Source organism: Monodon monoceros, unplaced genomic scaffold (genome assembly GCF_005190385.1).
Source record: "Monodon monoceros isolate NGI ecotype Baffin Bay Population unplaced genomic scaffold, NGI_Narwhal_1 Super_Scaffold_11, whole genome shotgun sequence".
Lineage (NCBI taxonomy): Eukaryota > Metazoa > Chordata > Mammalia > Artiodactyla > Monodontidae > Monodon > Monodon monoceros.
In genome coordinates, this window is record NW_021703767.1 from 90986731 (window position 1) to 91008813 (window position 22083).

Sequence of the window (22083 nt, forward strand, 5' to 3'; positions counted from 1 at the left end):
TTTTTGTATCCATTCAGCCAGTCTATGTCTTTTGGTTGGAGCATTTAATCCATTTACATTTAAGGTAGTTATCAGTATGTATGTTCCTATTACCATTTTCTTAATTGTTTTGGGTTTGTTATTGTAGGTCTTTTCCTTGTCTTGTGTTTCCTACCTAGAGAAGTTCCTTTAGCATTTGTTGTAAAGCTGGTTTGGTGGTGCTGAACTCTCAGCTTTTGCTTGTCTGTAAAGGTTTTAATTTCTCCTTCGAATCTGAATGAGATCCTTGCTGGGCAGAGTAATTTTCATTGTAGGTTTTTCGGTTTCATCACTTTACATATGTCCTGCCAGTCCCTTCTGGCTTGCAGAGTTTCTCTGAACAATCAGCTGTTAACCTTATGGGTATTCCCTTGTATGTTATTTGTTGTTTTTCCCTTGCTGCTTTTAATATTTTTTCTTTGTATTTAATTTTTGATAGTTTGATTAATATATATGTTGGCGTGTTTCTCCTTGGATTTATCCTGTATGGGACTCTCTGTGCATCCTTGACTTGATTACTTCCTTTCCCATGTTAGAGAACTTTTCATCTATAATCTCTTCAAATATTTTCTCGGTCCCTTCATTTTTCTCTTCTTCTTCTGGGACCCTTATAATTAGAATGTTGGTGTGTTTAATGTTGTCTGTGAAGTCTCGGAGAATGTCCTCAATTCTTTTCATTCTTTTTTCTTTATTCTGCTCTGTGGTAGTTATTTCCACTTTTTAATCTTCCAGGTCACTTATCTGTTCTTCTGCCTCAGGTATTCTGCTATTGATTCCTTCTAGAGAATTTTCTATTTCATTTATTGTGGTGTTCATCATTGTTTGTTTGTTGCTCTTTAGTTCTTCTAAGTCCTTGTTAAACATTTCTTGTATTTTCTCTATTCTATTTCCAAGATTTTGGATCATCTTTACTATCATTACTCTGAATTCTTTTTCAGGTAGACTGCCTATTTTCTCTTCATTTGCTTGGTCTGGTGGGTGTTTACCTTGCTCCTTCATCTGCTGCATATTTCTCTGTCTTCTCATTTTGCTTAACTTACTGTGTGGGGTCTCCTTTTTTGCAGGCTGCAGGTTTGTAGCTCCCATTGTTTTTGGTGTTTGCCCCCAGTGGGTAAGGTTGTTCAGTGGGTTATGGAGGGTTCCTGGTGGAGGGGACTGGTGCCTTTGTTCTGGTGAATAAGGCTGGATCATGTCTTTCTGGTGGGCAGGACCACGTTCAATGCTGTGTTTTGGGGTGTCTGTGAGCTTGTTATGATTTTAGTCATCCTGTCTACTAGTGGGTGGGATTGTGTTCCTGTCCTGCTAGGTGTTTTTCATGGGGTGTCCAGCACTGTAGCTTTCTGGTTGTTGAGTGGAGCTGGGTCTTAGTGTTGAGAAAGAGATCTCCGGGAGAGCTCTTGCCAATTTCTATTATGTGGAGCTGGGATGTCTCTAGTGGTCCAATGTCCTGAACTTGTCCCTCCCACCTCAGAGGCTCAGGCCTGGCACCTGGCCAGAGCACCAAGACACTGTTAGCCACATGGCTCAGAATAAAAGAGAGAAAAAAAAGAAAGAAAGAAAAAAATAAAAATACAAGAAAGTTATTAAAATACAAACTAAAAATTATTAAAATAAAGAAATATAATACGTAATTTAAAAAACTGTAAAACAAAGAGCAAGCAAACCAATAAATAAATCCAATGATAACAAGCGCTAAAAACTATACTAAGATAAACATAAAAATCAGAAACTAGTCAGCTGCGTACAAAAACACCAAGTCTACATTTGCTCCCAAAATCCACCACCTCAATTTTGGGATGGTTCATTGTCAATTCAGGTATTCCACAGATGCAGCGTACTTCAAGTTGATTGTGGGGATTTAGTCTGCTGTTCCTGAAGCTGCTGGGAGAGATTTCCCTTTCTCTTCTTTGTTTGCACAGCTCCTGGGGTTCAGCTTTGGATTTGGCCCCACCTCTGCATGCAGGTAGCCCTCTGGCATGTGTTCTTCACCCAGACAGGAGGGAGTTAAGTGAGTGGCTGATTAGGGGGCTCTGGCTCACTCAGGCCGGTGGGAGGGAGGGGTACAGAATGTAGGGCGAGGCTGCGATGGCAGAAGCCTGCGTGACTTTGCAACAGCCTGAGGCATGCTGTGTGTTCTTCCGGGGAAATTGTCCATGGATCACAGAACCCTGGAAGTGGCAGGCTGCACAGGCTACCAGGAGGGGAGGTGTGGAGAGTGATCTGTGCTTTCACACAGAATTCTTGGTGGCTGCAGCAGCAGCCTTAATGTTTCATGCCCGTCTCTGGTGTCCACGCTAATAACAATGGCTCACGCCTATCTCTGAAGCTCATTTAGGCGGTGCTCTGAATCTCCTCTCCTCCTGCACCCCGAAACAATGGTCTCCTGCCTCTTAGGCAGTTCCAGTCTTTTACCCAGACTCTCTCCCCATTAGCTGTGGTGCACTATCACCCTTCAGGCTGTGTTCACGCAGCCAATCCCAGTCCTCTCCCTGGGGTCTGACGTCCGAAACCCGAGCCTCAGCTCCCAGCCCCCACCTGTCCTGGTGGGTGAGCAGACAAGGTCTTAGGCTGGTGAGTATTGGTCAGCACCGATCCTCTGTGCGGGAATCTCTCTGCTTTGCCCTCTGCACCCCTGTTGCTACACTCTCCTCCGTGGCTCTGAACATTTCCCCCCGTCCACCCCCCGTCTCTACCAGTGAAGGGGCCTCCTAGTGTGTGGAAACTTTTCCTCCTTCACAGCTCCTTCCCAGAGGTCCAGGTCCCATCTCTATTCTTTTGTCTGTTTTATTCTTTTGCCCTACCCAGGTACATGGAAAGTTTCTTGCCTTTGGGGAATTGTGAGGTCTTCTGCCAGCCTTCAGTAAGTTTTCTGAAGGAGTTGTTCCACATGTAGATGTATTTTTGATGTATTTGTGGGCAGGAAGGTGATCTCCATGCCTTACTCCGCCACCATCTTGAAGGCTCTCATATCACATATTTTTGACACTAATTATTAGCTGAATACATTATATGTTAATTTGGGGAAATGAAAATTAAATTTTAGATCTACCATCTTAAACTTCTACCACATGTAATAGAGTAATGCCACTCTCTATTAACTGAAATTTTAAAAAATAATTATTTTGAATGCAGTTATCATAAGGATTAAATAATTGTCATCAGAAAAAAAAAAAGGAGATTGGAGCAAATGAAACAGTATAGTTCAGCAAATATGAAAAGCATGTCAATGCCTTATGTGAGGTAAGGTTTCAAAATATAGTATTTCTCAGCATTTACTTTACCTAAACTAGAGAATTTCTTACTGATCTTCCTATTGTCCACTTGTTGAGTACTGATTGGTAATTCACCAAATATAGAGATTTCCTCACTAAACCCCCAACTCAGTGTTTTAAATTTACTTGTTTTGTAGATGAAATTGGGTTTGAAATTCAAATAGTATGAAGTTTACTTTTTTCCTAATCTGTTGGAAACAATCTACTGAATATTTGAAAATATCAACACATAACAATTGTTTTCTACCTCTCATTTCCCTCCAGCCTCTTCCAAAATGCCTTCCTCTTTAAGCATGCTTTATGGACTTCAGTGGTAGTTGGTTAAGTCATACACTGGCCAAACAATGCAAAATTGATATTAAAATATAAATCTTATCCGATGAATAGATAGGAAACTGTTTCATTTGTAGGAAACTACAAAATCATTTGGATTCCTAAATCATTAAAATTGTGATTACAGGGATAAAAAGGTATATAAGAAAATGCAAAAACCAGGTAATATTTGCTAGTTTCTTATCATCTAGCTGTGAGTACTAGGAATGTACTGTATGTTACTTCATTTATGAAAAAATCACAACAGCATTTATGAATTTTCATGTGTAACTTCACCATGCACAAAAGGCATAAGATATTTAGTCATTTGTAATTTTACCATATGCAAATTTGACTCTTACAAGATTTGGGGCTTATATGTGGTGCAGACCCAGAAAATGGCCCATCTTCCACATTTCAGTGGGATTTACTCAATTTCTAGTTGTCATGGACTACACAGTAATTTTTTTTTTATTACTGCTTTTTGTGAAAATGACTCTAAAAGAAAGCCAAATGCTTTTATTGCCTTTTATAAAATAAATTTCGTACTAGAGACCTATTTAGCAATTTGGGAATTTGCAAGGGTTTGGGGATCTGCTTTATTATGTCTCAGATTGTCACTGAGAGAAATCTAAGTAAATCCATCATGACAGATAAAAGACTATTTTGTCTTAAAGCTCAAGGAATGAAAGCACTCTCCTATAAAATAAACTGCTATAAATACAAAGCTCATAGAAACCTAAAGCCTTTCCTCTAAGGTTTAAGCTTAAGGAAACTAGCACAAGCTAGGTCTGAAGGACCTGGCCCTTTCCTGCAACAACAAAGTGTGGACATCAAGGCTTATAGCTAGAAGCCATCTGCCTTTTACAGCTCCTGCTACAAATGTGGGGATTACCTCATCAATCCCTTCCTAGTGACTAAATTAACACATACATACCATTTATGATAAAACAAATGAGATCTCCTCCTTCTTGACTGCGGATTATTTTTCTACTCTCTTTAGGAGGTAATATCACAATTTTGCTTCCCCTTTGCTCTCTTTATCTCAGATACAGAGATTCCCTCCCAGATTCATTTTTTAAACTGATTTAGTTACTACTGCACAGTTAAAATAGGATTAACTTTTCTCTACTCATTCAGCCCCATGTTCCCAGTCCAGATGCTCATTTGGAATCATGAGTAACAGTTGTAATTCACATAGAAGTCCATTGGTCCTCTGCCTTTTTTTCAACCCAGCTGTATTACTCTATTACCTCATTTTCCAATTTCAGCCTCAGAATATATCTGATGGACAGGTGAAGCAAGTTCAGCTATAATCATGCTATATAACCTTGTCTACACCATGCTTTCTTTTTTTCTTTACAATATGAATGTATATTAACAGATATGGAATCCGTGATTCCATAATCTCTGGGACAATCTACAGAAAACAGAGATGCCTAGAATAGAATCTAAAAGGTTAAAGAAAGAGTGCTCTCTCTTCTCTAGCTAGAAGATAATGCCAAGTTTGTGGCAAGGCTCTGTCTAAAGGGAAATTCTGCACAGACCTTTTTGTTAAATCTCTTCATAGGCCTGTAAGGAAGATGATCAGGGAAAATGTACCGGGGTTTTAATAACTGTGACCTATTCTAGATAAACCACTATTTCAGTACTTTGTGGACCTTGCCAAATGGTTTCATAATGTAAATATTCTCTGCAGCAGTCAAATAAAAAGAAACTGGCTATGTTTTAACCCATTATCTACTGGTAGGGATTTTGAGTATTTGGCCTATAAACACTGTTAGAAAAAATTTTAAATGCTTTATCTTAACATGAATTTTTAGACTTTTTTTCCTTACAAAATATATACAAAATCATTAGGAATTTAGAAAATATAAAGAAATAGAAATCCATAATTCCATCAACCCAATTTAGATAATTGGCCCCTACCACAAACAACATTTTAGACATCTGTATCACTCTTAGGTTGAACAAGCAGGATTCATGTACTGTACCCAAAGCAGTGTTACAGTAGTTCCCTGTTATCCATAGTTTCACTTTTAGAGGTTTCAGATGCTCGTGGTCAACTGCAGTCCAAAGTACACTGAACGGAAAATTCCAAAAATACTATTCCTAAGTTTTAAACTATGGGCTGTTCTGAGTAGCTTGATGTCATCTCAGGCTGTCCCACTCCATCCAGCCAGGATGTGAATCATCCCTTTGCCCAGCATATCCATGCTGTATATCCTAACCTGCCCATTAGTCACTAAGCAGCCCTCTAAATTATCAGAATGACGTTGGTGGTATCACACTCACATAATTTTTATTATAGTATATTGTTATATGCCCTATTTTATTGTTAGTTATTGTTGTTAATCTCTTACTATGCCTAATTATAAATGAAACACTATCATAAGTATATATGTGTAGGGAAAAGCATAGTATATGTAGGGTTTGGTACTAACTGTGGTTTCAGGCATCCACTGGGAGTCTTGGAACTTATCCTTCACGGGTAAGTGGGTCTGTTGTGCTTTGTTTTCCACTGCCCCTTTAAAACATCTGGAAAAGAACATTCTTCCTCAAACAACTAGAGGAAGAGTTCTTCTGATTACTGGTAATAAAATGTCCTCTAAGCAATTTGAATCGCTTGTCTTAAGTAAGTAATTAGAATGCCTAGTCTCATACCATGATCAAATCTGTACCATTGATTTAAAATGTCATCATTTTGCCCCTCTACCAGATTGGGGCTGTTTGGGGGGAAAGAGTATACTCTACCTTATCTCCTTCCTCATGCACTTGTGATACTCATCTATAAATTGAAGATAATAATCTGTACCTCAACACTATGGTTATTGTAAAGATTAATGTGAAAATACATTTAAAAATGCTTAGAAAAATATTTAACCCATATTTCTAACAATGTTACTTTTAGAAGTAACTATAAATGTAATAATTATTATATAATTATTATAAATGTCCTCTTTATAATTTATTTGTTTGATTTATGAGGATTTTCACATATTAAATATTCTTCACATTGTAATTGTTGTATTCAGCTGTACAAATGTAGCATAATTTTCATTGCTAAACTGGATGTATATATCATTTCAAATATTTTCTCACATCATTGGTAATCATTGTGTTCATCATCTCTGATTTTTTTCCCCTTTAGAATATACTGTTGAAATGGAATTATTGGGTCAAAATGATTATTTTAAGGCCTTTAATACATACTAACAAATCCTACAAAAATCCTACAAAAAATCCTACAAAAAATTATTATCAGTGTGTATTATATTTTCAAGACTAACTTAAAATTCTGGCCTATTATCTACTATCAGACATTGATTTAAGTATAAGAGCATCCTTGGAAAATAAAAAACAGGCACAGAATGTTCTCTTGGGTCCTTACAGAGTGTGCCAACAGATTTCTGGAAACATTTTTTGCTCCTGGGAATTAGCTAATCTCCTATAGGTTTGAATGAGGAGAAATCCAATATATCTTCAGAACCAGAGCATTCCAGGGACATAACTACACAACTACACTGATCATTCTTTCTTAATAGAAAAAGAAAATGAAGTAAGAATGAGCAGTAGTAACTCTCTATTGTGGTGGCTCATTATGAGATACTTAGATTGAACTGCTTTAATTATGTAAATGCATCTGGTGGATGAGTATTAATAAACTCTTTAAATAAAATAAATCATAATTCTGCTTTTCCTTAGTATATTATATTTTAATTAAATTTCTGAGCACAGTCAGTAACTGTGAAGTTATACAGTTGACAAAAATTAATCACTAAGGAGTGTAAATCAGCGAGATACTAGTTAACATAAAGCACATGGTAATTAGATAACAGATTAGAAGTTTTGCCGATGTCGCGAGAAGAAGACACTGTGGTTCTCATTTTTAGCATTCCAGATAGGTATTATGAAGGAAATGCCAATTTTATGAAGGTCCCACAAACTCACAATATCTTAAAGGTCTTAATATAAAATTATCCATTTTGGAAAGGTTATCTTCCTGTGATACCGTACACCTCTTTGTCTTTCCACTCTCTTGCTCTCCCTCACACACACACACACACACACACACACACACACACACTCACTCACTCACTCTCTCTCTCTTCATGTTCTCAGATGCATATGTAACCCCAACTGAACAAAATATTCACCCTACCACCAAATAACAGCCATTGGACCAACCTTATAAAGTAGTGGCAGTTTTCCTAATTTCAGGAGTGCAATCTGATTTGTGACATTTTTCATTTTTTTAATCCTATTTAAATCATCTGCATTTCCATAACTCACATCAATGACTTCAGCCTGAAAGAGAAGACAAAGAAAAATAAAGCCCTGTCAGAAGCATTACAGCAAATTGCCCATTTAGCATAACAAAATCATTCATAGTAATTCAAAACGTTCAAAGGAGAACTACTCTCTCTCTTACCCTGTCCCAATCATGACCTTTCTATTTCTATCAGGGTACAACAATTCTCCTTTGAGAAGTCACTTGAGAAAAAGGTTTAGATTCATTTTTGCTTTGCAGTCTCTTCTAAACAAATTAAAAACCCAGTTTATGCCTCTAACAGACCACTCAGTTTGGTATATTCTTACATTCATGTTTCTGGAATTTGAATCATTTTACAAGATGCTGCAAAATTAATTTCCTTAAGGTTCAACAACAATCATACTACTCTTAGATGTGAAAACAACTCAAAGATTCTCTACTGTTATCCAAATTAAGTACAAAGTTCACAATGCACAGCTGTTCAGGATGTGCATATATCCAGCTGTGAATGACAACCCCCTGGGTTATGCAGCATACAACCTATACAGCCACCTATACCACTGTGAAATTCAAGACTTTAGAATATAACACCAAACAACTACTTCTGTCACATTTCCCACTACTCCCTTAGAGTTATGTTTCATATCAATATTTCTCATTTTTAAAATTCTCATTTTATTAATGTAAAAAGTGTATGCCTTCCTGGAAATTTTACTGGGAATCCTATTATTTGGTGAACCCCATCCCACACTTTGAAACGTACTGCCCTGAGAGTTCCATCCAGCATACTCCTACAGCCAAGAGGATTCCTTTGGACTTTACTTTCTGGAATTTCTATTATTAAAATAATAGCTGTTATGCTTTCCAGTCATAAAATTATAATACTAAATGTGCTGTTTCAGGAGGGAGGATCTTCAAGATGGTGGAGGAGTAAGATGTGGAGATCACCTTCCTCCCCACAAATAGATCAGAAATACATCTACATGTGGAACAACTACAGGACACCTACTGAATGCTGGCAGAAGACCTCAGCCTTCCCCAAAGGCAAGAAACTCCCCACGTACCTGGGTAGGGAAAAAGTAAAAAAGGAAAAACAGAGACAGAAGAATAGGGATGGGACCGGCACTTCTGGGAGGGAGCTGTGAAGAAGGAAAAGTTTCCACACACTAGGAAGCCCCTTCACTGGTGGGGAGAGGCGGTGGGCAGGGTAGGGAATCTTTGGAGCCACAGAGGAGAGTGCAGCAAGAGGGGTGCAGACGGCAAAGCAGAGAGATTCCTCCATAGAGAATGGGTGCCGACCAGCACTCACCAGCCTGAGAGGCTTGTCTGCTCACCCGCCAGGGCAGGTGGGGGCTGGGAGCTGAGGCTTGGGCTTTAGAGATCAGACCCCACGGAAAGGACTGGGGTTGGCTGGGTAAACACAGCCTGAAAGGGGCTAGTGCACCACAGCTGGCCAGGAGGGAGTCTGGGAAAAAGTATGGAATGGCCAAAGAGGCAAGAAACCATTGTTATGGGATGCGTGAGGAGAGGAGATTCAGAGCACTGCCTAAACGAGCTTCAGAGACAGGCGTGAGCTGCGGCTATCAGCACAGACACCAGAGACGGGCATGAAACGCTAAGGCTGCTACTGCAGCCACCAAGAATCCTGTGTGCAAGCACAGGTCACTGTCCACACCTCCCCTCCCGGGAGCCTGTGCAGCCCGCCACTGCCAGGGTCCCGTGATCCAGGGACAACTTCCTTGGGAGAACACATGGCATGCCTCAGACTGATGCAACGTCATGCCGGCCTCTGCCTCTGCAGGCTAGCTCCGCATGCTGTACCCCTCCCTCCCCCCAAACTGAGTGAGCCAGAGCCCCCTAATCAGCTGCTACTTTAACCCCGTCCTGTCTGAGAGAAAAACAGGCCCTCAGGTGACCTCCACACAGAAGTGTGGCCAAATCCAAAGCTGAACCCCAGGAGCTGTGCAAAACAGAAGAGAAAGGGAAATTTCTCCATGCAGTCTCAGGAGCAGTGGATAAAATCTCTGCAATCAACTTGGTGTAACCTGCATCTGTGGAACACCTGAATGGAAAACGAATCATCCCAAAATTGAGGCAGTGGATTTTGGGAGCAACTGTAGACATGGGGTTGGCCGTACGCAGCTGACCAGTTTTTGATTTTTATGTTTATCTTAGTTTACTTTTTAGCGCTTGTTATCATTGGTGGATTTGTTTATTGATTTGGTGGCTCTCTTATTTTTTCTTTTTTTATTACTTTTAAAATTTTTTATTTTAATACTTTAAAAAAATATTTTATTTTAATAACTTTATTCATTTCATTTTATTTTTTTCTACCTTTCTTTTTTTCTCTCCTTTTCCTTCTGAGCCATGTGGCTGACAGGTGCTCCGGCCAGATGTCAGGCCTGAGCCTTTGATGTGGGAAAGCCAAGTTCAGGAGATTGGACCACCAGAGACCTCTGAGCCCCATGTAATAAAAATCAGCAAGAGTTCCGCCAGAGATCTCCAACTCAGTGCTAAGGCCCACCTCCACTCAACAACCAGCAAGCTCCCGTGCTGGACGACACATGCCAAACAACTAGCAAGACAGGAAAATTGTAGAATAATACAAGGCTGACCAGTATTTATTAAATAAATGGTCACATAATATTAATGATCACATTGTAAAAATGAAATAATTTATGTTTTCCATTTCAACTTTCTAAGCTATCTACTAAATATGACTCACTGATAGCATATTAAAACAGAGATATTATACATTTGGTTATATTAATGAACATACTTTTCATATTTAGGAGAGTTTGGGGAAAAATCATACTGGTCTGAGAGCGTGTAGGCCAGACTATGACTTTTTGTTTGTGTACATACCAGAAAAATATGGCAGTTACTAAAATACCAATTCTGTAAATGACATCAAAAATGGCAATTTCAATTAAAGAGCTCTCCAACTCATCTTCTATAAATAGCATATATAAACGATCAATGCATTTTAACATGTAAGAGGATTTTATCCCACAAAAATATTCCCCAAAACAGGCATAATTTTATCAATTTATTTTGGTTTATGTACTTTGAGGCTATGCATTAAAAGTCAATATTTACAGAAGTCTCAATGTTCTGACAGTTTGACAGGTGATAATAAAAATTATCTATTGTCTTCAAAGGATGCTTCTGAACCAGGTCCTTTCCAAAAGTCTTTCATATTTACCTTCAAGCAAACTGAAAATCACAGATGCAAGAAAGCACATTGAATTTTTCTGAGACAAATCAATATACAATGATATGATAAAATGTCAAGCCATTTTTTCCAACCATTCTTGTTGCTACAATGAACCTCTCTTTATTGCATGTATTCTGTCATGCTAGAAAACCGTCCACTTACCAGTTGGCATACCATGTTTAATTTATGTCCAAGTATCAAGGATTAAGTCACATCTGAGCAGTCTTTGGGAAATGCCAAGTGAACAGGAATGTAGGTGCTTGTTGAACTATTTACTCTATGTGTACCAGTTTTTCCCTAACACATAGAGGACTTCCTGACACATAGGAAAGAGTAAATGAGAGATGCAGAGTGAAAGGAAACTAGCTCTGTTTTATTTTTTTTTACCAGAGAGAAATATTAAAAAGTCTACACATTAATTTTTATTTAAATTTTATATGTTAATTTTTTTTTTTTTTTTTTTTTTTTTTGCGGTACACAGGCCTCTCACTGTTGTGGCCTCTCCCGTTGTGGAGCGCAGGCTCCAGACGTGCAGGCTCAGCGGCCATGGCTCACAGGCCTAGCTGCTTCGTGGCATGTGGGTTCTTCCCAGACTGGGGCACGAACCCGTGTCCCCTGCATCGGCAGGCAGACTCTCAACCACTGCGCCACCAGGGAAGCCCTACATGTTACTTTTTGAACAAAGAACTTAAAAAACAACAATTGTAACAGAAAATCAAATATTTATACTTTGTTAAAAAAGAAAAAGTATCGGCATGACAACAGACGGGCCACATAGTAACAGCTAAGAGGATACTGGTACACTTTAGAAATGAACAGTAAAATACAATTATCTTCTATCCACTGTAAAATATGTGATTAGAAGGAATCATAAACCAAATAATTAGCAATGACTAAATATCAAAACATTAAAAAGTGACATTCTATAGCACCAAATGTTCTATAGAAAAGTGGAGAGACTATTCTGAGAAGAAGCAACAGAAGAGAACAAACAAGAGAACTGAATAGAATTGTTATTTTCTGTAGTAAGCTAACTAAAATTAGTAGAACAATCATGGAAAGTAGCCAGGTCAGAGAAGTGTTTCTGGGGCCCTCCACCTGCTGGTGGCCTGGGTTCAACATTGAGGAATGATCCAGGGCCATGTTTCTCTTCTACCTGAGGTAGCAAAAATTATTCATGCTTATGAAATGTATGCCTTGAAATTTTTCAGACTTGACATTTTCAACCAAATCAATCACTCTGAATCCTCCCAGTTTTCTCTAAGAGAGATTCTGAATGTACAGAATATTTGAAAAGCCTGCTTTGACTAAAACAGTAATTTTCTACTCAAAGTCAGAAATGGTAAACCCAAGCAGTTCTCATACTGACAAAATACAGGGTTATCAGAAGTACTATTCATCTAAATACAAATTTTACTTTAGAAACTTACTACTACTTTATGTAATCTAGCTTTTGAATATTCTTCAAATTAAAGTGCTTATGTTTATTAAAAACTTGTAAAATCAGAATGATCTCCCATGTTTACTGTTATCCTTTCTAAAAAAATAGTATATTAGTAATGATGAAGAGTTCAAAATGCAAAGATTGTTAGTAATTTCTTAGTTCTTTTTCTCAAGTTCACTGAAGGGCTTTCCATCATAGACCTTATTATGAAAACGACAATGTATTAAAACACGAAAGCCAATGCTGCTTCCTCCCACCCTTGTGTCAGACATCACTAATCAATCCTTTCAAACTCCTTCTCAAACTAGTATTCTAGCTAATAAAGACCAGTTAAGATGGGGTTGGCATAAGCATCCAGATATATAAAATATTAAGTATTTTAGTATTAAAAAGCTATTAATAATTTAAATAATATTTAGTTATTTAAAATATTTAATTACTAGAACAGCAGAAGAACTAATCAGTTAAAATAGACTCCCAACCGATCAGAAGGGACACCAGCAAGTGTGCTAAACTAGTATATCCCAACTGAATTCAGCACTAAGCATGAGACACACAATCCATTCTGCTGTCTTCAGTGTAAAAGGTCAGATAAAGGGATGGCTTGTCAATTTTATCACTTTTTATTACTGTAATATAAACACATGCTGAAAAGATATTTGCTACAATGATATGCTAAATGCAGTGCTTAATGGCACAGTGAATATTTTATTTTATTTGTGTACAGTGACCATGTTTTGAAAGCAGAAAAAACAAAGATAAGCCAGAGTAGTCACTTGTCTTGGCATATAGTAACCATTTTTAACAACTTGTGAAATGTTTTATAATCTAACATATAAAGCACATCCATCTAAAGGAGAGAAAATTAAGTTAAAAAGTACTGTAATATAGAAATTTAACCAAAGTGAAGCAAAGTTCTGTCAGGATTATATTTCCATATTTACATCAATAATCTCCAAAGTCAACAGGCAAAATAATGCAAACCTGGGATAAGAATGTATACTAAATTAAGAAAACAAATTGTTGGGAAGAAAAAAATGCACTGTTTAAGGATTTTCTAGGTAATTTAGAAAAAAAAGATATGCATTAGAGATGTGGGTTGAAGCGTGTGCCTAGGTCTTGGCAAAGTGGAAAAAATTCAGAAGTAGATCAGGGCAAGAGATGGGTAACGGCAAGAGAGAGATGAGGGCAAGAGGAGGTTCACAGGGAACCCCAGCTGTTGGAAAACTGGAATTTGAATACAGAACCTTAGAGGGAGAGAGGGAGGGAGGAAGAGAGAGAGAGGGAGAGATCACATGCACGCACATGTGTATTATAAGAAGGGTTAAATTGGACAGAGCTGTTATGATAAAAAAGGAAAAAGAAAATCAGTATTTAACCATTTATGTCCTCTGTACTAGACGTTTTACCATGGAGATTACATCAGTTGTTTTCAATCTTCAGAACATTCATATTTCTCGATATTTCTGACCACTATACAGATGAGGAAATGGAGTCTAGAATATTTAGGTAACTTGCTAGTTTTCATAGCAGGATGGCACCATGCAGTTGTGTAATTGCTTACCTAATAGCAAGTTTCCCCTATTAGACTGCCAGCTACATGTGGGCAGTGTCCAAAACTTTCTTATGGATCATTTTGCTCCTGTGATCAGCATAAAAAAAGGGCACTCAGTATATACTTGCTAAATGTTGAGTGTTTCTTGTTACATTAGTGACAGCCAGCAGGCTAAATTCTGTATCAGTCAGTTTATCTTTCAGTATCAAATTAAAATACAAGGAAAAACAGATTAATAATCAAAGGGTACTTTATTTAATAAATGATACTCAACTTATTAAGGTAAGGATATTGAAGAAGTTGCAAATTCATTCAAGAGAATTCTTCCTGGAGACCATGAAAGTAATATGATAGAATTCTGCTTCCTTTAAAATCAACTATATTAATGTACTGAAATAGTGCATAAACCTAAGGATCAACTTTTGCACAGATCTCTCTAGTTCTGAAAAGACTGAATTTGCAGCATCCAATGAAATGAGGTAAATCTTATTTGTAAACTGTATACTGGCATTTTATGAAAATTAAACTATATATTAAATCTGCTAAGAAAGTTATGTTATCAAAACATTGTAAGTGGTATGCTTTAACTTCTATTAAAACTAAAAATCCTGGGCTTTCCTGGTGGCGCAGTGGTTGGGGGTCTGCCTGCCGATGCAGCGGGCAGGGGTTCGTGCCCCGGTCCGGGAAGATCCCACGTGCCGCGGAGCGGCTGGGCCCGTGAGCCATGGCCGCTGAGCCTGCGCGTCCGGAGCCTGTGCTCCGGAACGGGGGAGGTCACAACAGTGAGAGGCCCGCATACCGCAAAAAAAAAAACAACTAAAAATCCTGACCTAGAATTTTCTGTCAAACAACAATTATGGTGATTCAGAATCTTTAGAAATAACTTTAGTCAAATTAGAAATCTGTAGTCAAGGGGCTTCTCTGATGAAGCAGTGGTTGAGAATCTGCCTGCCAATGCAGGGGACACGGGTTCGAGCCCTGGTCTGGTTAGATCCCACATGCCGTGGAGCAACTGGTCCCATGAGCCATGGCCGCTGAGCCTGCGCTTCCGGAGCCTGTGCTCCGCAATGGGAGAGACCACAACAGTGAGAGGCCCGCGTACAGCAAAAAAAAAAAAAAAAAAAAAAAGTACAAAGAGAGGCCTGCGCACCACGATGAAGAGTGGCCCCCGCTTGCTGCAACTAGAGAAAGCCCTCGCACAGAAACGAAGACCCAACACAGCCAAATATAAATTAATAAATTTAAAAATAAAAAAGAAATCTGTAGTCAAACACTTTCTCACTCAAAATGTTATATTTCTTCTAATGAAGAGGGAGAAAAATAGTCCTTTGTACTTTAACTGTTTAGGTGAGTTCAACTATCTTTGTTGTAAACTTTTATTTCATAAAATAGGCTTTTATTCTTTCCCAGGAATAAGATGTAACCTCCCTAACAAATATTTCACTATGGACACTATGTTGTGATATATCACTTTTTTATTTGTAAATGCTTCTATCTACGAAATTTTAAATCCAGGAAAAATATATACCTTAAATATATGGAAACTAGTCCCATGGACTATCTTGAAAAAACAAAAAAAAGCAGCCAACTTTGAAATTATTTTGTTAACTCAGTTACTGCACAGAGCTCGTGAAATCAGAAACAGAAGGTTATATTAAACCAAGGGATTTTATGTAGATTTTTTAAAGTGAATCACTTACATACAACTTTGTTCAAAGCCATTCATCTCACATTTGTGCACCGTTGAACAAAAGATGGATTCCAGAAAAGAGGGGAGACAAATAAAATGCAAAATCCTTTTCAGCATTGAAAAACTGCTCGAAGTTCACATTTCTTTATTTGTGAGACAGTAGCCTCATCTTCATACCCAGACAATAATACAATTTCATTCTATTCCTTTAGCTTTCCGATATTTTTATCTGTAACAGGAAGCATTCAGAGCTAAATACATATAGCTTTGCCTTCTGCCATAACACTGATAAGTTTGCCTTTGTTTGAGAATATTAAAAATAAAAGAGGAATAAAAGAGGAAGACAAAGTCTTCCTAGCCGTGAGAAAACGGACATCTGATTACAAGTTATCCAAGGATTCCATGCAGCGATTATTTTCTCTTTAAGACTTTTTGACAAAATATTTGATACAGTGCTCAGATTTCATGTGTTAAACTATGTCATGAAATTTCACAAAACAAAGACAAGCAACGCTCTTCAGGCCCAACCTGACATGCTTTGCCATTCTGCATTCAAAAATAAAATACTTCATTTATCTGAGCTTTCAGTTTTAAATGAAAAATTATATTATATATCAGGGAATTATATTTATTTTATTATGTATTCATACTTAAGGCATTTTCCTCCCTAATGATTAATATTTGTCATGTTAAATAGAAGACAGGAAGACTGTATTCAGACAATGTGGTAAACATTTGTACTCCAAATTTTATGATATATAGTTCTGATATTTTCTTAATTTCTCCCATTTAAATGCATCTACTTTATACCAACTACTAATAACAATAGCTAACATTTATTGAGTGCTTCTAAGTTCCGGGCCCTTGACATGGTTTCTATCATTTCTTCCTCACAACAATCATTTGAGGTACTATTACTATTCCCCTTATACAGATAAGGACTTTTGAGGCTTAGAGAATTGAAGCAACCAATCCACAGATGTGCAACTGGTAAGGAAGGTTGCCAGTCTGGGCTCCTGAACTATGCTTTCTGAGGAATGGGATAGTGAGAAGTGTGCTGGTAACAATATTTCATGCACAGCTAATGAGTTGTTGAAAATGTTTCTTCATAAAACTGCATCATTTGGCTTGTCTTCCCGATACAAAGTAATGCTTAACAGAAAGAAAACTTCAACATTTATAAAATGTATTGGAATAAAAACAAATCCCTTATTCAAAGTAAGAACATGGTAGACCCAACCTGACCAACCTGTATTAAATACTAATTGTTCCCTTTACTCTTCTGTACCTGCACTGGTTTCACAAAGGACAAAAGAAATAACTGCACAGGAATTACATAAAGCCATATATTCTATTTATAAAACTGACTAGACATTGCCAGCACTATCAATGTCTTTAACATTATGATGATATTATAGTTGATATTTCCCTTTAATAAAAATATAAATCACTGTTTATTCCCTGAAGCTAACCTCATTCATGCTAAATTATTTATGTATCCATTTTAATATGTATTTTGCATCTGACAGGAAAACTCTCCTCAGGACCATTTTACTGACCCACCTGTCATTATGATGGGGTAAACAATGTCACCTTTCCAGTGCACAATGAATTACAAAATGTTGCAAAGTACACCATCCATCATGCTGGCACTAAGTAGGTTTTCGAAGTAGATCTCAGATATCACAAATGCTGTTTAGACTGTTAGCAGAAAGCAAAAATTGGAAGCTTATACAAAACGGTCATATGATGAATGGACATGACAGCTCTTCAAAGTAAAAGGGCATGGCTCTTCTACAAATAACCTTGTCAAAAGCAAAAGTAGTGGGGAGCTTTGCTGGCAGTTAGACTAGAATAATTTAAGAACTTGTTAATGGCACTGCCTGATAGAAATTCATGCAAATACAGTGTACTCAAAATCAAAAAGTCGGTATGCCTGAGTCATCAGCAGCAACCTCTCAAGCTTGATTTGAATTGGGAAATAGTCTGAAGAGACACAGAAAATTCACCAGTGTCCTATTAATTAGAATATGCGAGTTTCAGTAATACACCTATCTAAAACATGTATATAAAATATATGCAAGTATTCTATATGCATATAAAATAGTCACCAAGAAATTGCTTTGCTTTTGAAAATTATAATACTAATATAGTAAAAGTTTAAAAAGTCAATATCACATTATGTCCTTTATTTATATAAATCTTTAAATTATTATGTACTTAGTGTAATAGATTTGAATTATTAACATAATTCTAAAAATACTTATTGCCAGTGTTGTCATCTAATTTGCACGGTTAATTTCTTAAATTATGTTCTTCAAACACAAAGTGTTTGTTTTATCTATAATTGCATTTTAGTTCCTTTAACATTATTCCCTTCTATCTAGGCCTAATATTTCACACATGGAATACACTTCTACATCTATAGCTAACTTTATTTCTCCCTTTTAATAGCTATATTATTTAAAATCTTTTTCACCACTTCTTTATTGAAAATGGTATTTTTAAATTCAAATATAGTTGATTTATAATATTATATTGGTTCCAGGTACGCAACATAGGTATTCAATATTTTTATAGATTGTACTCCATTTAAAGTTATTATAAAATATTGGCTATATTCCCTGTGCTGTACAATATATCTTTGTAGCTTATTTACTTTATACATAGTAATTTGTATCTCTTAATCTCCTATCTTGCCCTTCGCCTTCCCTCTCCTCACTGGTAACCACTAGTTTGTTGTCGATATCTGTGAGTCTCTTTTTATTTTGTTATATTCATTCACTTTATTTTTTAGATTCCACACATAAGTGATAAAATAGAGTATTTTCCTTTCTCTGGCTGACATTTCACTAAGCATAATATCCTCCAGGTCCATCCATGTTGCTTCAAATGGCAAAATTTCATTTTTTATGGCTGAGTAATATTCCATTGTGTGTGGGCGCCTGTGTGTGTGTGTAAAAAATTACACTGCTATGAACATTGGGGTGGGCGTATTTTTTTGAGTTAGTGTTTTTGTTTTCTTCGAATATATACCCAGAAGTGGAATTGCTCAGTCATGTGGTAACTCTGTTTTTAGTTTTTTGAGGAACCTCCATACTGTTTTCCATAGTGGCTGCACCAATTTACATTCCTACCAAGATAATACTAGATTTCCATGACTCATGACTTCGCAGACACTTAACTACTTCCATGATTCTATAGTAGACCTTGGTTTTCTTTTATATGAAACAAAGAGAAAATTTAAACACTTATAACTGGTAAGATAAATGTGTGAAAATCCCACAGAGATATGGTTACACAGGAATATAAAAAAAAATCCAATGTGCCCAGGCAATTATTAAAGAGGTACACACTAAGGAGACACAAGCTATAGTTCCACGGCTTTTCCATATCACCTCAGTCCAGGAATAATGGATGTTTGCCAGAGGAAACTGGAAAGAAAATAGATGGGGGTGATTCCAAGGATCCACTCAAGCTTCTGGGGTTTTGTTCTTGTTCTGTGTTTTGGACATGCTTTTGTTTAAGGAAGGAGATGACTGTGCTGTACTTGAATCAACCAGGATAAAGAGGAGCCTGGAAATGTGTAGGGCTTATGTAGGGTTGGGAGTCTAAAATATGTGGGGTAACTTTAGAATCTCGACTTGGGACCAAAGTTTCTGAACCAAAGAAAGAGTGATGGCGGCCTCCTCTATTTCCATTAGTACGCAAGTACTTTTCCATTATTGCCTATCAGACATAGTGTATATTCATCAAGTCAAATCATGAGCCCTACACTAGAAATATTACAGATATTTAATATTATGTTAACTTTTAATTAATAAAAAGGTTTTCAAGGTGGTGCTGGTTATATGCGGTTCTGCTAAATATCAAAGAATGTTACAACACAGAACAAGAACAATGCCAAAGCAGTTGTTAGCTGCTTCTCCTCATGCCGCACCCAAAAAAAAATTTTTTTTAAATTGGGAACAAGCATGTATTTCTGCAATGTAATTTTAAGTGATTTAAATTAATCATCTTAATCAGAGTTAATAATAAGTTGGATTCTTAAAAATCTGTGCCAATAATCAACAATCAGAAACAGCATTTCATTCATATAAAATCTATAGAAGAAATCAATAGTTTTATAAAAAAAACCTGAATGTGTTTATTCAAATGAGACTTTTACATGGAGATGGAAAAGTTACCTATATAAAGGAAACTAGTGACCAATTAAATGCTATGGTATCTAACTGCTCTCTTGTCCTTAACATAGGCTAAGCTCTATCCTCCAAGATTTACATATATTAATTTAATTCTCATAACCAGCTTATGAAGCTGGAACTATTATTATCCCCATTACAGAGATGAGAAAACTCAGCCCTATATGCTTAATTAACAGTGGTAATTGGGCAGCTGAGATTTGAAACTAGCCCACGTGGCTCTAGAAGCTGTGCACTTTACCACAATGCCAAAAAACCACCACATCAAAAAACCAGCTAACCCAGAAAGACTAAAGCAATAATTCACGCCTGGTCCCTTGTTTATATTTTCCATCATAAAGCAGACACACTGTATGTCAGATCTTAAATGTGTGAGTAATCACATCAATTTTCCACTTCATTTCTTGTGTGCATACACAATTTCAAAACACAACTGCTTCCGTTTCTATTCTTTCTGTCCACATTGATGTATTAAAATTTGCATCTTCAGAACCAAAGAACGAAATGAACTCACACTGTAAGGATTAAGCAAACTGTGAATGACTCAGTCACACACTCAACACTTTTAAATTAAATTCTTCTAACATGTTTTCACTTTCAAAATATGACAAGAAAAGGGTCAGGTAATTCAAATCTTCCTTCCCCTTTCCTGGCACCTCCACACTGAGAGTATTTACTGGTTATTTTGGTATGTTGCTTCTTGCCAGTTAGCTCAATTTAGATGAAAGCTGTTGTTTTCTAATTTCATTTCACTGTAAATGACAGAGACAAATTGTCATATTACCTTGAGAGTTCCACTGGCAGAATAGGCTGCATATGAGTAGAGCGGATCTTGGCTGCCGTGTTGTCTGGCTTCTTCGCTGCAAGGCTGGCCATTAGGATGAAAGCACTGGCCACTGCTGCTTAGAGTCACTGAGCTGGGAGAAGGGCCTGGCAGGTTCAGCAGCACAGAGTAATTTACAAACTGTACGTCTTCTAGGCCCAAAGAAGTCCACTGAGTCTTAATCTTCTTTGAAATTTCTATGTCGTTTTCACTTTTGTACAGTTGTACCAAATTTCTGAAAGAAATTTAAAAGGTATATTCTAAAAAAAAAAAGGAAATCTTTATTCTTTCAAGTTGTGGTAATTCAGTATACGAACCATTATTAATAGATGTGGGATGTGAAAGATGCGTGAGACAGGACACTACACAAGAAATTCACAATTTGGTAGAGGTGATGAGCTTTACAGAAATTATAGAAAATCAAAGCAGAATGAATTAAACTCAAATTAAGAACTAATAAAGGTCTATGGGACTACAGAGAAGAGCAGAATTAATGCCAACTAGCTCTTTTATTACTTCTGATCCTTCTATTGACAACAACATAATCTATTTAAAACTCGGCTCCAAACCTAGGGGTCATGTTTGTTGAGACAGTTCTGCACTGTAGCTAATATGATTACATATAAAGCTATGTGATTAATACACAGATATTGGTATTTAAAAAATAATTCAGAGGGAACTCTTCTGATACAAATTACATGCCAAATTACATGATGCTATGAACATAATGATATGCAATAAAATCAGTATATTGTGGCAAAACCAACCACAGATTGTCAAACCAATATGAAGTTAATTTTTGTGTGTGCTTGCTGTGTAGTCTATATATTTATTCCTATACTTGTTCCATAACCCATAATGACACTACTTTTGCTTAGGACATCCTAGAAACCAGACAAGCTCTGTTTAAAAAATGCATAGAACCTAGAAAAGCATGAGATATGGGAAATTGAAAAAGAAAAATTTAATAAAGTTTTGCTTTGTTTTGGGCTAGAATGCAAAGGAACCAGCTCTTTTTTTGGCAAAAAATCTTCCTATAAGCATTTTATTGCTATCCAAACTAATACCTAAGTGGATATTTTACTATAGTTGTCATTTTTGCCCATCAAATTATTTTTCTCACACATCCTTATTTTAGGACCCTGTTTATTCAAGAACCCTCAATGAAACATATTTGAAAAAAGAATAAGAAACAGGCACAATGGAAAAAAATACATAGGATGGTATAGGAAAGTATTACTGGAGAAAAAAGGTCTGTTGACACAGCTTAAAAGCTG

General features: G+C 36.8%; 1 protein-coding gene across 2 annotated transcripts in view; it reads right to left on the reverse strand.

Annotated features, from left to right (window-relative positions):
- NAALADL2 (N-acetylated alpha-linked acidic dipeptidase like 2) overlaps nucleotides 1-22083 on the reverse strand; it is a 1153076-nt gene that overhangs the window by 580446 nt on the left and 550547 nt on the right. For both annotated transcript variants that reach the window (XM_029214633.1, XM_029214632.1), the window contains 2 exons: nucleotides 20768-21041; nucleotides 7791-7910 (listed from right to left, as the gene is read on the reverse strand). In XM_029214633.1, the coding sequence (XP_029070466.1) occupies nucleotides 7791-7910; nucleotides 20768-21041 (394 nt within the window). The remainder of the gene's footprint in view (nucleotides 1-7790; nucleotides 7911-20767; nucleotides 21042-22083) is intronic.